This window comes from Patella vulgata, chromosome 6 (genome assembly GCF_932274485.2).
Source record: "Patella vulgata chromosome 6, xgPatVulg1.2, whole genome shotgun sequence".
In the NCBI taxonomy this organism is placed as follows: Eukaryota; Metazoa; Mollusca; class Gastropoda; family Patellidae; genus Patella; species Patella vulgata.
In genome coordinates, this window is record NC_065884.2 from 59,836,010 (window position 1) to 59,854,041 (window position 18,032).

Here is an 18,032-nt window from a genome sequence, read left to right on the forward strand (position 1 = left end):
TCGAAACTAGTGTAAACTTCAAATGAACATAATAGGCATTATTTTTTTTATCAATATATACTTCTGATTTAATATAGTCTTAGACTTTGTATATTTGAATTTAATTCAAGAAAATTTTAAATAAAAAGTTCCCGAAAGATCCCCGAAATTCATATTAAACACTTACTGTCTTCATGAAAAAGATCTTCAAGTTCTGCGGAGACTTGCCATTGTCTAGCTTGTTGACTTTGATGATATGTAATGGTTTTATGTGGTTGAACTTTGACATCTTTGACTAGAGGTTTTTGGAACGACTTGGCTTTCTGTGGAGCCTTGAGATCAGAACATTCCATCATCATTGTCATTAAATCTGAAAAAAATATAAACATTTCACAATTGTGTAACTGTAAAAGTTTTATCTAAATTTATCAATACATATTGCCCCAGAAATAGTACTTTTATCGGATAAAATCTCTGATTACTGCCATAAAATGTTATGTCTGCTAGAAAAGGTGCTTCGAGCTCATTTTGGAGGGGTGAAGCACTCCAAGACCCCCATGCTAAATATGTGTATATAGTGATAACAATGGACAGAGATAGGAATAACCCCAAACATATGCATTCGAATATGTAGGTTTAGAATCAAGAATTTCCAACCACGGTAGCTAGCTTATCAAACTAAAGTAGCTGCATTTGCATAATCTTGAATTAAAAAAAAAGTTGTTCTTTCAAAGATTTTTATTTAGATTCTGAAAATCATTTTTCTTTTCATACATTACAAATACCTTTCTTTTCTTGTTTAGGTATTTGTGGTGGGGTCATTGCTGTTTTTGTAACTGCCGGTACATTATTTAGACTAGAATCTGTAGTATTGGTACTGAGCTGTGCTGGAGATATATTACTGACAGTGGCTGGCACCACTTGAGCTGGGGGAGGAGTGGGTGCTGCCGTCATTGGTCCTTGTAGAAAATCACCAAAACCATCATCATCCACATCTGGTTCACCTGATTGAAAATAAAAAAAAGGGAAGACTGAGTGATTAACAAGCCATCAAATTGGTTTCCATGGAAAGACAAAAATTATTAAACCAAAGGAATAGCAAAACATACTCAAGCTGATTATACACCATTTCATTAAAAAAATATAAACTAAAATATTAGTGGTAAATAATCTCACAGCTAGGGTTCATTTCAATTAAAAAGTGGCCCATGACAATGTTATACCCATTACTCATTGGCCAAGAAAGTTCATCCAGATTTTCCGGCGTGGTTCCCCCTTGTTAGTGATGCAGGACGGAGGGCCTGACAAGGACAGCTGTCTAGTCATTCGGATGAGACAAAAAAACAAGGTCCTTTGTACACATTGGCATGCACATAAAAGATCCCTTGACAGTTGGAATTCGATATAAGAGTAGGCTGTAGAGCCGCTGTCCGGGCAAAATTTCCCTCATAGCACACTGTATGGCGTATGCCCGTCTTCATTTGCCGAGTTTGGAACAAAAGAATAGGGCGTTAAACCCCATTTCATTTCATTTATACCCATTACTAATAGAAGACGCTAGCTCTTTTATACTGTCTGCAGGGGATGTCCATACTTGTAAATACTTAATGGGATTGAAAGATTTTTAGACCATTTCCTTCAGAGATTCAAATTTCAGAATATTGTATTCTTTGAATATTGTAGTTTGTAAGGTTTGTTTTCCAAATCTTCATCAATGGCTGAAACAGGATGTCCTTGTGGCCTAGAGTGTTGAGTTTCGTGCTCTAGCGGGCTGGTCACTAAGAAGAACAATAACAACAACAATGGTTCTAGCCTAACAGTTTCTAGTGATGAGTATCTCAAGCCCTAATGATTCCACAAGAACACATTTTGAAACATTTCTATTTTTTGTTTTAATGGAGGGGTTATAGTATATAAACTTTACCAGTCTGATTAAGAATATCATTTCTAGTGATGAGTATGTCAAGAGCTAATGATTCCACAAGAATACATTTTGAAACAATTCTCTTTTTATTTGGTTTTATTAGTGGGGTTACAGTATAAACTTTACCAGCCTGATTAGGAATATCGTTTCTAGTGATGAGTATCTCAGGCTCTAATGATATTTTTCCACAAGAATAAATTTTGAAAGATTTCTCTGGTTTGTTTAAGTTTAAATAGAGGGGTAAAAGTAGAAAACTTTACCAGCCTGTGAAAGATCTTTCTTTTTTTGTTTTAATAGAGGGGATATAGTATAACCTTTAGTAGCCTGATTAGGAATATTGTTTCTAGTAGTGATGAGTAGTGAAAAAACGTCTATCTTTTTGTGTTTTAATAGAGGGGCTTATATAAACTTTACCAGTTTGATTAGGAATATCGATCTGAGGCTGTTTTTGTCTTAAATCTTTAGGTTTTGGTTTTTCTGTTTTTCCAAACATGGATTCTATAAATTTATCTGCATCAGCTTTCACATGTTTCGTCTGTCCAAACTGCTTTAATCGTTGTTGTTGCATCTGAAACTGTATGTCTTTTTGCGATGGTGGCTGGCGTGGTCTTGGTCCACTGCCTGGTGCTCCACCTCTAAAAAAGGTAACAATTTGGTGGTTATTATTTCAGACATATCTATTGTTAATCTTTTAGTTAAAACAAGCCAACAGTGAGGCTGATGTCCCCCGCCGAAATAGGAAAATAATTAGAGGACACATATAAAAATCAAATTGCGTATCGCTCTGCTTACCCTGAGCAGAAAATGCTCATTATCAAACTTAGTCAAGGTATTACTGTAATGAAACTATACACCAAGTTTCATCAATCTCACTTAATTAGAACTAAAGTTATCGTGTCCCAAAGCATCAACCAATCAAATTGCTTATCTCTGCTTACCCTAAGCGGAAAATGCTCATCTTCGAACTCCATCAAGGCATTGACCTAATCAACACATACACCAAGTTTGAACATTCTAGCTCAATTAGGAAGAGAGTTATCGTGCCCCAAAGTATCAACCAATCAAATTGCTTATCTCTGCTTACCCTAAGCGGAAAATGCTCATCTTCGAACTCCATCAAGGCATTGACCTAATAAACACATACACCAAGTTTGAACATTCTAGCTCAATTAAAAGTTATCGTGTCCCAAACCATCAACCAATCAAATTGCTTATCTCTGCTTACCCTAAGCGGAAAATGCTCATCTTCGAACTCCATCAAGGCATTGACCTAATCAACACATACACCAAGTTTGAACATTCTAGCCCAATCAGGAAGAGAGTTATCGTGTCCCAAAGCATCAACCAATCAAATTGCTTATCTCTGCTTACCCTAAGCGGAAAATGCTCATCTTCGAACTCCATCAAGGCATTGACCTAATAAACACATACACCAAGTTTGAACATTCTAGCTCAATTAGGAAGAGAGTTATTGTGTCCCAAAAAGTGTGACGGACAGACAGACGGACAGACAGACAGATGGACAGACAGACAGACGGACAGACAGACAGACAGACGGACGAACCCATTTTAATAGTCCCCTGCTTTCTTCGAAAGGCGGGGGACAATAAAGAATTGAATTGGGGAGAGAGAGAGAGAGAGAGAAATAGGGTTTAACGTCCACTCGACACAAACTAGGTCATTTTGGGACTAACATATGGTTCAATTTTAATTCAATAATTTGATTGCATGTTGGGGTCTTTAGTAGAGGGAGGAAACCGGAGGACCCATAGAAAACCCACGAGGTTGGATAGGCGATCCTACTCCTTGTCACATACAACTGGGGAATCGAATCTCTGGCCAGTTGACTCAATGACAGACCTTAATATACAGCGTGCACGTGCTAACCATTCGGCCATCCAAATGAATTGGGTTGGGTTGATCTGATGTGTTATTTTAATTTAATGACAGAGAAGGTTTTTGTGATTAAATTTTTGACAGATTATCATAACACAAATCAAACTATCACATAAAATCTAATGTAATCTGCAATTTTGTTTTTGACTCCAATCAATGACATCTAGCCATTTTAAGTGTTATGTTGTGTTAAGTTTACTGGGGCATCAAGAGACGTCACCATTAATAAATCCCTAAAAAACTTTAGAAATGTACCTTGGTCTGTTAAAATTAGTTGCCATATGCTGGTTATAAGATGGAGGAGCCATTCTTGGTCTGGCCATGGGATATTGCTGAAGAAAAAAATTACAGTTAAACATTTTTTTGGGGGGGTGAAAACAGTCACACAAACATCGACAAACTTTCCATAAACAGACACATAAGTATGATGTTTGGTATAATATTTTGTACAGAAATGAAATAAGATTTAACGTCCTCATTCATATGTCACATCCAAGTCACCATGAATAACAATTTACTATGATTATAAACCAAAAAAATAGCAAAACTGGATGAACATTTGATTAAAATAAATTTCTCAATACCAGTCACTGAAATTTATTTTCTTAGTGAAATGTAAAGAAGAGATATACTTGGCAAATATGTTACACAAACCTGCATTGGATACATTTGATGTGCCATTCCTGGAGTCATACCCATTGGTTGTTGCATCATGGGATAGCCCTGCATACCTGGCTGAATAAACTGGGGTGTACCAGATATCATATTGTTAAATCCTGAAACATATTATGGAGGAATTAATGCCCTTGGCCAATAATATGTGACATTGCTTAAAAATCATACTTCTAAAACATAACTTTGGCTAATCTAAAATGTTTTATTGGTTATGAACGCAGTTTATACTAAGAATTTCATTGACATTCATAATTGAATAGCAAGAGTTGACTAGCATTGGCAAGAATTGTTTTATCATTTTAAGGCAAGGAAAGAATGGGAATTAATGTCACATTAATAATACAGTATATTAAATTAATACATTTTTTTTTTCGATGGTCTTTGTGCAATGCGAGGGAGGTGAATTTTTGCAACTATCCGAAGAACTAGGTAACACTTTACTTGCACTGTTGAAAAGATGTATAATTGATCACACCTAAATTATGAAGAAAAATACCATATATAAAGAAAGGTTACCTGGCTGCCCTCCAGGAAAACGCATGTCCCTGAATAAAAATGAATATAATTTTATTATTTGAAATGTCATTAAACAATATTCCTTTGCCATCTAAAGACATACCCTCATTATAATATAAACTTTTATATATATAAAAAAAAACTTGTGACTAAAAAAGAAAGCGTTATTTGCTGAGAAACCTGTCCTTTTACAAAAATACATAATTATGAGTGATGTTAAAAAGATCTCTGGGTCCAGGACAGTTATAGTATATATAGTGTCCACTTGACACAAACTAGGTCATTTCTGGACTAATATATGGTTCATTTTCTTTTCAATAATTTACTTGTAGTGGGAGGAAACTTTCAGCTAACAATCGATTTTGAGTGTGCACTAGAAATATAGTGTTAATGTTATTAAGCACCAAAAGAAATTGATTTGGTTGAATTGTTCTTTTCTGCTTTTTTTTACATTACATATATGTCAATTTTGTCATAACAACCACAGACGGTACTTCCAAAGCCTAAAACAAAATACTATTACTCGAGATGTTGGCAAATCAATATAATGTTGTAAATTTGATCAAATAGTAAATAAACCATATCATCATTGATATATCCATGCAATACATATAGTACTGGGTATATAGCTACATGCTTCTCAATATTACTGGAGATATGACCATTATTTATAAACACAAATAATTGTCTGAAGTTTTATGAGTTGTTCAAGGCTGACTATATGGCTGAATTCATTTTCAATCTTTAAACTAACTTTTATGGTTGAATTCATTTTCAATCTTTAAGCTAAAACTTAAGGTAATAAAAAAAAAAGGTCAAATTGTGCAAATAGTTTAATTCCAAATAAATTATAAAGAATAAAACCTGTGATCTTTTTGACGTTCTAATTACCAGATTATTTTTACAAAAGATGGAAAGGGTAAGACAACCATGACATGCGTCTGACAAGGAAGTATTTGGTCATATATGAGGTACGATCTGCTGTCTGAAGTTTGCACAGTAAAGAAAATGACCGGTGAGTCTCCATATATCGCCGTACTTTTGTTACCTTAAGTGGCCGGTGCAATACAACATTCAGATTTCATAACATTTCCATGACTATGATATTTACCAGAAAGATATTAGGCCTCGTGGTAATGTAAGCTAACGTAGGCCTACCAAATTTTGGACACATTTCTGCATAAGGCATTATCATTTGCTAGATAAGAAAACAGAATCCTATTCGAAATGTTGCTCAGTTAAAAAAAAAACAGTAATGGTATTCTGCAGAATAGTGTGCTGTCTTCTTCCCTTAGGAAGACTTAGGCTTAAAGCTAGTTCATTAGCACACAGCGGTAGTGCCAGCGAATAAGTACATTGAAACAGTTTGACTAAAAAGCATACACTGCATCACATGATTTACCAATTAAGATATACTATATGATATAGTAACAAGTGTTATTAAAACTGTAGATTAGTTTCTCCCTATGACAAATCATCAAAATATGAACCTGACGAAGCAAATAATTGTCAATAAAAAATGTTCCCTTCCATGTAACATACAAATACAAATATCCTGAAATTGTATATTTAAAAAGAATATTAATTATAGAAGAAATAAACTATTGCCGATCTCGAAACAATACGAAAATCTAATAATTGTATGTTAATTACAGCTAATATTGGCCATTTTCTAATAATAATTAAAAATACCTACCTGTTGTCAGCCATATTGGCAGCTCTTCATGAAAAGAGGTTTATTTGGTTTAAATATGTTCACTCCCTCTTGTATTTCCTCAATCAAACAGTTTTACAAAACAATCAAAATAATTAAGTAGAAAGAGAAATAAATCTAGAGACTAATATACTATACCCTAATATTAGTCAAAGTAACTGTCATTGTAGACGAAATACTGTAAACATAATTTTATTTAGGTTAATTTTATAATTTAATGGTGCAGGGGAGACAACTTCAAATAAAGCTTGTCTTTATTTTTTTTTTTTTTTAAGACAATATAATGCACAGCGGCCTCAAACATTATTTAGAGATACACCCATACTTCATTAAATGCAATCTTATCGTATGGTAAATGGAATTTATAATAATAAACGAAAAAGATATGAGGAAAAATAAAAACTTCTGTGGGAAATTGCTAATGACTAGACACTGTTCCTTGAAAAGCCTGCTGTCCTGTCCTACAGCACTGTCCTGTGGAAATCACAGCGAATTGTCGGCCAAGGACATGACTGAACCTGGTACCTCCTGGTTAGTACACCAACGTTGTTACATTGTGCCACCATGGCTTCCTCAGCATTTAAAAACCAACCTCACCAACTTGTAAATATTCTAAAGAGAACACTGTGTGTGTATTGTGTTCACAAGATTGCAACAGAAGATTTCGACTGGGTTTTCTGTAGGCCCAAATATACAATCACAACACATTTTTAATATTCCATTGAGAAGTTAATCCTGTATTATATGTAGCCGTATAAAAAAAATAATTCTAAACAGTCAATGTTGACCACATTAAATCAATCTGGTAAACAAGAACTGACGGTCCATAAATATGCTGCCATCATGTTTTATCATACTTTGATAGACCTACTGTATGTACTATTATACATGTATCCATTTTTCATCATTAAGAAGACATAATTAATAAAATTTATAACAATAACCTTTATTCCAATATTTAAAATACAATATATAATACAATAAAATGTAGGGTATAAACTTGATAATAAACAAAACAATAAATTATAGAAATTGAGAATGGTGTAAATTGACCGGGAATATATATTTTAAGTTTTTCAATGCGTATTGGTTATATTGACCTGATTACAATGATTTATTTACCTGTATCAAAACAATACTGTATGCATTAATAGATGAGTTTGGAATACTTCTATCAGCATTCTGAGATTGATGGTTGAGAAATTAATGTTTTGAAAACTTCTGTCAGCATTCTGAAATACTTATCAACTATCAATGGGTTGTAAATGATGGTTGTTTAATTAATGTGGAAGAGATTCATGTTTTAATATTGTTGCAGGTAATTTTTCATGTCAGGAATTAATGCTTTCAAATTTCTCACAAGAGAGTTATACAGTTGCAAGAAAATAAAATATGATAACCTCAAATATTATTTCCTAAAATACTTGACAATATCACTTTCATTACAACAGTTTTATAATATATATTGAATTTGATAAACAGTAAAATAATATTTTCAAATTTACAATAATTTTGTATATTAATACAATGAATGATGACATCATTTTTCTGGAATCTACAACATTATTATAAAAGAAAGGTCATATTTGCAGGCACCTGACCTGACCATTCCTAAGGATCAAAATCATATAACTATTTTGTATGTAACTCTCCTGTGATATATGGCAAGAAAATGTCAGTGAACTGTAATAAAAAAAAAATATTGCTAAAGAAAATTCTTTATACTGATTGAAAAATGTATTAATTTATTTTGAGCTCTGGGAAAATATGATAGAATTGATTAGAAATTTAGTAGAACAACCATGCATGACTTTTATTTACAGCTCTAGATTTAAATCAGATTATAGTCGATCAATGTCTAGCCAGGGTTGGCCACAAGATGCCAGCAAGTATTCACACACACATAACGCTTGCATGAAACCAAACTTTCAAAACATTATAGTGCCAATACATGTATATGGTTATAAAAATGCCATAAGAATTTTCTAACTTTTGAGCTCACTATGCTGATCGAGTAATTTGCTGCACTCTGGGTGTTACTAAAAATAAAATTTTAGACACTTATATCCAGACTGTTTCAAGTGGACACCCTTTGTCAAATGTGGACAATAAAGAATCAACAGGTGTGAAAAAATGTTGTTTCTATAGTAATTCTTCTCATCCACCAACTTTTCAACCCCATTTTTTAGCAAAGCAATTCGTCATCCATTTGTTCGTACAAAGTCCTGGCTAGCAGTATGGTTTATATACACAAATCTTTGATTGTAAAACTGTTATATAATATCTTAAGACTAGATATGAGATGTAACTGTCCATCAATAAAGTCTTGGGCTAGAAATGAAGTAAACACTAACACTGTTGATAGTTATCCAATACTACTAACGCAACGTTAACTACCACTCGATTTATCTTCTCTTATTAATGAGCCACGTAACCTCCACAGCTAGGAGTAAAATATAATACTTTGATTAATATATTCCTGTTGTATAAAAATGATAGTAATTTAATGATTCTATCATAGAACCTTCAAGACATTAATACCACTTTAACATAAACACTTTTAAAATTAAATGAACACAATTCACTTAAAATTAAAACATTCCTTTCAGTTTCAACTTTTCTTCTTGTTCTTTTACTTTTAATTTTTCATCTAAAGATTTCAATTCTTTTTCAACGGCTTTAGATAAATTGGAGTCAAGTTCTCGTGCGCGATTAAAGTCTTTTCTTGCTTCCTCTGGATCCCATGCACCTACATGGGCTTTTGCTCTTCTAAACAAGGCTTTTACATTATCTGAAATATGTTTTTTTTAATTTATTTTAAAATAATGAATCATAACCATTGACAGAGAGAGAGAGAGAGAGAGAGAGAGAGAGAGATGGGGTTTAACCTCCCTCCACTCACACAAACTAGAATAACCATGGCAGAGAAACATCTAAAGTTTAGAAATTATTTTCCAGTAACCCAAATTATTAAAGAGAAATGGGGTTTAATGTCTATTCGACACAAACTAGGTCATTTTGAGACTAACATATGGTTCAATTTTATTTCAATAATACGCTTGTGTGTAGGGGTCTTTAGCACTGGGAGGCAACCAGAGGACCTGGAAAACCAATGCAGTTGGATAGGTGACCCTATTCCTTGTCATGTTCAAGCGGGGGGGGATCGAAACCACGCCACTTCACTCAATGACAGACCTTGTGATTTTACACGTAAAATGACAAGACCACACAACCCTCTCTCAGAATATTAGAACAAGTACAAACACACTATATGACATCATCCCATCATATCAAAATCAATCGATGTGCAACTGTTCAAAGACAATTATGTAAAGTTTCATGTCAGTCATACTCGTATTGGAGCCTCGCAGCAAAAATGAAAAGAATACAACAAAGCATAAGAAACAACTTCCTGGATAAAATATGACACAGAAATTAACACAAACATATTCATATCCAATTTAATCAATGCTCCTTTGTATTTAATAAGCAACAGATCTTGATTTAAAAGATTCTTGATAGGCAAGAAGCAAATATGAGACCAATTATAATGCAGAGAAAATCCTTTTTTTTAATATAAAATACTTACCAGGATCGCGTTTTAATACTGATGTTGTATGCTCTATAACTGGGTAATATTCTCCCTTTAGTAACTGACATTGTGAATAATTTAATAAATAAGGTATTTTCATATCCTCTAGTTTCTCCCACTCTATGTCACCAGGCTTCTCTCTGTTAATACATAAAATAAAGTTCTTATTATCTGTAAGTTTAATTCTAAAGTTTAAGTATGAAACTTTTTTTCTAATTAATAAATTTGGTGATATTTGAGAGAAAAAGCTAAGGCCAATTTAGAAATTTGTTAAGACGCTGAAATGTGGACCAAAGTTTTTTGCCAGGATAGCAAAAGAATTCCTACTGTTTAAGGATCATTAACATAACCTTTTTCATCCTTTCCCAGTGCTTAACAAAAATGAAGACTCGTCTCAATTTGTCATTGATTTGAAACCATTAAATTGTGGTCATGAATCCTATGCCCTTACTTCTCTAATAACATATACAGTACTTGAAATCAGTGCGGGAGAACGGAAGTTAATTTCAGTAGATTCTGTATTATACCATAAAAGCAACTACACCAAACCTTTTTCTGTACTAAATTCAGGAATGTGTTGGTGTTGTTTGGAGAAAACAAAGTCAAGGCCAATACAAAAATTTGTAAGACTCAGATATGCATGAATGGTCTCCTCAACACGTGACTTACACATGGTGAATTATTTCTATGGTGTAATGCAGACCAAATTTTGGCCAAGGACAGCATCAGAATTCCCACTGTTCAGGGATCATTTACATTCCCTTTATTATCAAACTGCCCTTATAACTATGTTGACTATTATCGTTCTGTGCCATGATTCGAAACCATAAAATGGTGGTCATGGATCATATGTTCCTTATTTCTCTAATAACATCGATAGTATTTGTAATCATTGTCTGAGAACAACAGATTTAGAATGCAGTCAGGCTTAGTAGATTCTATATTAGTAGTTTAATATAATTAATATATCAACATTTATAAAGCGCCTAATCACAATAATTCAAATGTTCTACTGGTTCCAAAGTTATCACTAGTCATGTCTTTCAATAGGGATTTCGGAACTGAAATGTTTTGAGCTTGAATTTGAAAGTTTTCTTGGATTCTGAAAGTCTTAATTTTAGAGGTAGATGATTTCATAAATATGGTGCAGCATACAGGAAAGCTCTATGAAAAGTTGGTATTTTGAGGAGTTTTTGGTCTGAAGATCGAAATGTTCACTTAATAAATTCAACCACACTGACTTACTGCAACTATGTATTGTAACAAGTAAAAACATAAAAATTTCGAACTCACTTTAATACTAATTGTTCTAGAATTCCTAGGGCTTTAAAATAAGTTTGTGCAGCTTCTTCATATTTTTTCTCTTTGTATAATTGATTTCCAGCTTCTTTTAATTTGGGTAACGAACTGAACCTTTCCTCATCCGTCATAATCCATGATTCTTTCTCAAAATCTTCAGGCATTTCAACTTTGACTAATTCTGAAATAGATTTGTTATGATTTATTTTAATAGCAAGTTCAAGTGTATTGTATTCCATTATAAAAACAATGTACATTTCATTACAGGTCTGAACTCTGACAAGGTGGGTGGATGGCCAAATGGATAACGTGTACACGCTGTATCATAAAGTCTGTCATTGAGTCAAATGGCATGGTTTCAATTCCCTGGTTGTACATGACAAGGAGTAGGGTCGCCTGTTCATTCTCGGCGATTTTCTCCAGGTCAACATATATATACTGTATATGTGTGTACTTTCTAAAGAAGACATTAGACCTTACCATACAAATACTCTGTGTAATGAATCCTAAAGCATAATCAATTATAATGAAAATCTAAATGGAGTAAATACCAAGTGGATTTCCTAAACGGTAAACAATAAAATTGACAATACCCTATAGTGAAGTAGCATCAGGTTTCCATGAAAAAGTAAAAATGAAAAGAAACAAATTAAATAAATGCAGTGAAATGGCTTTTAAAGTCCCACTCTTCTGCACCAGCAACATCATGCTGTGTACTATGAGGTAAATTTTGTCTGGACATGCCCACGGGTACACAGGACATCAGGGATTTTTTTGTCCCATCCAAATAACTAGACACTGTTAATCTGGCACAGATAATGACACCCCTTTATGATTTACATACCTAATGTGAATATGAGAGGTTGTGGATCTTTCATCAGTTCATCTAAATCTGGATAACCTGTGCCTTGATCAGCCATCGCCATCATACCACAACAATGTTGTTTCTCTTCATGTTTATGATTGTGTTTATCTGGATGATGAATTGCACGTAGGCTCTTTGATACTAATGGGTAGGTCGCTACGTGCTGAAAAATATTTTTAAACAAAACCCATAAGCACAAAACTTCTATTGGGTTAAGACTTAATTTCACTCGGTATATCAGGAGGTTTTTGCCCAGGGACCATAGAAAAAAAAAAATTTGTATTACTCAAATTTTTAACATCAAACGATTGGCATTACTTATTTTTTAGACCAGTCAAGAGCATCTTTGGTATCCCCAGTGATATCATTCTGTTTTACTTCACAAAACCCTGGGGTTTTCATGAATCCAAATTATCTACCCTTGATCATAAGGTTGATTCTACGAACCGATCAAAAAACAGTTTACATACCAGTCTTAACGCCTTTTTTTACATTCACCACACATTCACTTAATTGCAATAAAATTTGAGTTACTTCCCTTTGTCTACTCAATTGGTCAATAAAAAAAAGCACAAATGCAGATAATTTGATTATGTATCCCCAGTGAATGGGACCAGGGTTAGTAGAGTAGAACACAACAATATCACTGGGGATACCATTGATAGAGTCGAGGGGGGATTGGAACTCTACTTAAGTGACATACTTAAACAAAGCTAAAAAAAGATAAGAGTTCTGTACTTGGATTCGTCGTTATTTTATGTATAACATTATAAGAGAATACATGTCCATGAATTTCATCCTACATGTTAAAGTCTTTTGGATGCTGAAGTGCATATGCCTATTATAAGCCTGCACAGTTTCTGGTTTATAATCATCATCTGAGTTGCAGTTTTAAGTCTCAATGCCCTAATAGGCATTGTTTAAATTTAACCATAAATATGAGCTTCAACTTGCTCTTTCGATAGCAATCTGGACTATTTAAAAAAGCTTAGAACTTGGTTAGGATGTTCCAAGACAGAAAAAGATGACATCAACAGAAAGCATTAGGAACCTTAGACGATCATAACTAAGATCAATCAAATGTTATAACCTTTGGGGATCCATATGCCTTTAAAATGTTGACTTGTAAATATAAATAAATACTAGTAGTTATTAAAAGTTTACTTACAGTTCTTTCACAAATAAATTCAGATACTTCTTTCTTTATCATTGTTTTTAAACATGTCTCCCAAATTTCTAGTTTAAATTTCTTTCCTAAGATCAACTCCATTGGTTTATCATGTTTCCTACTATCATCAATAACTGTTCTGTCTTCATCACACTTTGTTGTTTTATAGTGGAAATAAAGCTAATAAAAAGAAAAAAATCATATTAAAGAAAAACAGAGGTTTAAAAAATGGAATCTCACCAAAAAAGAACATTTTCAGCACCATATTTGCTCACAGAAAGATGTAATTAAAGTCACTAACATGTATTTATCTGATTTTCATAACACCCTATCTGCAACTTTGATTGTTTCCACTCAGACACCAAATTAAAGAAGATAACTTTTATGTTTGAAGATCTAATAACCATTCATTTAATCTTGCATCTCAAGACAAAATGTTAAAAGAATGAATATGTACTAGGGCCATCGAAACTGTATGGGATAGAGGGGGAAGGGAGGCAATAATTTGCAAATATGTAGGCCTATACGCAGTCTAGGACCTAGCCTAATTCGGGGGGCCTCCTAGGGCTATATACAAAAATAAAATTCAGACTTTTTGAAACGAACAAAATCATCCCCAATAGAAAAGTCTACTAAAGTACTGGTGCAAATCATTGTTTTTATGATAGTCTGTATGTATAAAAATAGGCCTAGAGCCCCCGTGGCGGAATGGTGATTGATATGTCACGATTGTTATTTTGTATAGTTTCAGTGTTTCTTTTTTGTTCTGTCCATTTTGTTTCATTATTCTATTGTTCACTTTTACTGAACATTACTAACCTTGCATCCATCTTTATATGGTTGCAATTCGCCCTCTCCTGGATACAAAATCTTCTTATAAATGCCATTTTTCTTCAGATTTTCCAAAACATCAGCCATGATTGTTTACAAGATTGAAGCCTTGTTCATCAAAAAGTTCTGAAAGATTCTACACATGTGTCATGTAGAGCAAGACTACCATAGTTATCCCATGATGTATTAGGATTCAGACCACTGAGTTTTGAAATAAAGTAATTAAATTTCCTCACCACTTCAAATTCTGTGAGCACAACTACCACCTATACCCAGGGTCTTCGACCCCCCCTGTCCACCCCACCCCCCTAGATACCGGTACGGGCCTGTCTATACCATGTGTGAAACTCCTTACTCTACTGTATGTATGTTTTTTTTTTTGGGGGGGGGGGGGGGGGGGTTACCATTCGTATGTTTACCTAAGGTCAGACGGGCTTAATCTTGACCTAATTTCCTTTTTTGAAAATAAAATAATATATTACTCTTAATTAAAATACCCAAGTTTCATAAAAATAAATTCAGATATAATAATATCCTATTGTGAATATCAATCTAAACATTTAAGGAGAATAATTATATGTAGGCTAATGGATATTACGTAATGGCTTCTTTATATTTATCAAGTCAAGTAAAACAATTATCTGTGTTAATGGTTACTTGGCACACAAAATAGTATCGGTCGGAAAATCTTATTTGCTTTCTAATTTTGTTTTTTTGTTTTTTTGTTTTTTTTGTTTTTTTTTGTTGTTGTTGTTAGTGTTGTTGTTGTTGTTGTTGTTGTGTGGTGTATAGTAAAATTGGATGGAACTAAATGAACTAATGAATTAATCTTTTAATAAACTCTATATCGATATTTGCAGTAATTTTTAATGTCATTTTAAATGTATTCCTTCCCACAGCATTCCAAAGTCGACCATTTCGATCCCTTAAAGTACGGTCGGGTTTCAGTTTGCTCTATTACATATTCTGTGCCACTGAAAACACCCAATGGAAGTTTTTGTTTCAGAATTCAATGCTGTCATCGTGGTATTCGAAAAACGCGTACACTATAAATTGCAACTATTTTTACTCTTAGTAATATAGTACACAGAAAAACCTCTTGTGTTGGATCTCATCACAAGGACTTGTGTTAAAAATATTCCACACAAGCTTGTGTTGTTTTACATTGCAATAACACAAATTTGTGTTCTTTTCAATGTCTTAACACAAACTTGTGTAGATTTATAAAATCTTGTGTGTAGGGTTTTTTTTCCATATAATTAATTACGTCGACATTTAAGATAACATTTATTATGTTACTTTATCACATTATGGTTTTTATTTATTGAAAAATCTGAATGTAAAACCACTTTTCCTGAATTTGAATTTCGAGTAATTCACTTGATTTTTTAAAAATATTTCTAACTATCTATAACCTTATAATAATTATTACAAACATTAAGTAGAAATCACCATGTATGTATTGTGCGATACATTTAATATCTCTTTTTAAACAACGTATTTTATAACAGGATATACTGATGTAAAGAGATCAAAGTTTTAGTCAATTATTATCTAATTATAAACTATTTATTTAATTAGACATAATAAAAGATTATTCCGATTCTACTCTTTGTTTATTTTCACATCTTGTCTCAAGACAATATACAGAGTCAGTTTATTACAATGTCTGCATTTGGAAGTGTCTGGTTGATATCGCCCCAATAAACTTGACACATCAAAGACAATAACAATGGTGTTATATCTACGTTTTAAAAAATTATGCTCTTGCTCCCACCCCCCGCCCCACGACTCGGTAAGTTATTTTACTTTTATTCTGCCATCTAAATAACCCTGTACCCATGACTGGTATGTCAAGTAAAAACCAAATCGAGACCCAATATGTCTATAAGTGTATTTATAATCATCACTTTATATTTTTCAGAGACTTGACCATCCTTGGAGAAGTACATGTATTTAGTAAATATTAATACCAAAGAAAGAAGACAACTCTAAATTCTGAATAAAACGCCATCAAATTCTTTTATAGATCTTATTGTGGAAACCCAAAAGTTATTTGTCACCATTGACGTTTTAATCGATTTTTTTTTGTTTTTAATGTCAAATACCAAACCATCTCTAAATATTGTTTCATTATATAGACTGCAGTGTAATCTTAAACACTAAGGCCCATATTTTCGAACAGTGTCTAAAATAATCTGTGATTAGGTCCAATCGGTAACTAGCTAATTAGATATTAGTAGTTGACTAAGTTTGGCCTTCTCAAAAGTCAGATTAGTTAATCTTAGACTAGAATTTCTCTTCGTCAGCGATTAAGATTAAGTTTTAAAATTTGATTGTAAATCAAACATTTAAATCATTGATTTCATATAATCATTGATTAAAGAGTTTTTGCTTATCATTAACGAAAGGGAGTAGATTACAAAAACATGACATTGTGTTTGAGAACCGTGTTTCCCAACCTGGAGTTCAAAGGGATCATAAGTAGGGTGTAAGCAGGGAGAAAAAGCGGGTCCGTGTAAAAAGACACCCAAGTAAATTAGAGTATTAAATGTTGGGTATTGTAGAAATTTTTAGTATCGGGACAATTATTTTCAGTGGTTTTTATCCGCCACATATCCCAGAAGCGACCTAGTTGAGTTCACAATGTAAATTAGAGTATGACATATTTTTTGTATTGTAGAATGTTTTAGTATTGGGAAAGTGAATTTCAGTAGTTGTTATCCGTCACATTTCTCACAAACGACCAAGTTAAGTTCACAATGGGGAGGGGAGGAGGTGTAATTGTCTTCACTACAACAGAAAATTCTCTCGGATTAACATCAATGTTGTATAAACTTGCCATATTTCTATTTAAAGGGAACAAAAGTGCTGTACTTGATAACGAAAGGTACATTTCAACTGCACGTTATTTTTATAAAATAAAAGTCTGGTTTTATTCAGACATCGTATCACGTATATTGAGTTACAGTTGCTCGACCCAAAGGTAGATGATTTTATGGGATTTTAACAGAAAATTAAGCAGTTTTATTCTCCAAAATAAAATCGAGATTGTCCCTTTAAATAAGACCCCAGACGTAGGCCGGTCACCTGGAAAATGAAAATGTAATTATTATTTTTAATAAAGTTGTTCGCCTCGCCCCGCTTAGCATGTCATTATATAAACATAAATTGTGTCTACTTCATGTTTCAATGGAATTTAATTGGCCGTTTAGATACCTCTTTTTCAATTTTTATACATACAACTGAGTGCCAATTACATAACATTTCATGAGATATATTAAATATAATATCATTTATTATAAAGAACACCGTATAGAAAACATAAACAGTATATTTGTAATTATCAAGCTTCAAAGACCTAAAATACATCTCTTTGTTGGAAATAATTGTGTGAACATATGAAACGGCAACAAAAAATATAAAAAAACTATTTTAATACAACAAATGTCATTTCTAGTCGATTTTGCCCTGTGTTTTGGTTTGGCTGAACCCCACCCATTTTGAAAAATCGTGTATCCACCCTTGTGAACAGGCTCATAGCCATAGTTGGTGGGGGTGGGGCGTCCCGTG

At 33.1% G+C, this 18,032-nt stretch overlaps 2 protein-coding genes across 3 annotated transcripts in view; both read right to left on the reverse strand.

Annotated features, from left to right (window-relative positions):
* The window catches only part of LOC126823413 (synergin gamma), a 30,897-nt gene extending 24,103 nt beyond the window's left edge, over positions 1-6,794 (reverse strand). For both annotated transcript variants that reach the window (XM_050552242.1, XM_050552241.1), the window contains exons 1-7: positions 6,687-6,794; positions 4,991-5,019; positions 4,454-4,575; positions 4,055-4,131; positions 2,318-2,538; positions 765-983; positions 167-349 (exon numbers count right to left, since the gene is read on the reverse strand). In XM_050552242.1, coding sequence (XP_050408199.1) covers positions 167-349; positions 765-983; positions 2,318-2,538; positions 4,055-4,131; positions 4,454-4,575; positions 4,991-5,019; positions 6,687-6,700 — 865 coding nt within the window. In that variant the 5' untranslated portion in view covers positions 6,701-6,794. The remainder of the gene's footprint in view (positions 1-166; positions 350-764; positions 984-2,317; positions 2,539-4,054; positions 4,132-4,453; positions 4,576-4,990; positions 5,020-6,686) is intronic.
* Positions 6,795-7,631: 837 nt separating this feature from the next.
* On the reverse strand, positions 7,632-14,596 carry LOC126824161 (AH receptor-interacting protein). The gene is made up of 6 exons (XM_050553343.2): positions 14,448-14,596; positions 13,629-13,808; positions 12,440-12,623; positions 11,590-11,776; positions 10,294-10,436; positions 7,632-9,495 (listed from the first exon to the last, which is right to left on the reverse strand). Exons 1-6 carry the CDS (start codon positions 14,544-14,546, stop codon positions 9,296-9,298), a joined length of 993 nt encoding a protein of 330 aa, XP_050409300.1. The 5' UTR covers positions 14,547-14,596; the 3' UTR covers positions 7,632-9,295.
* Between the last annotated feature and the right edge of the window lie 3,436 nt (positions 14,597-18,032).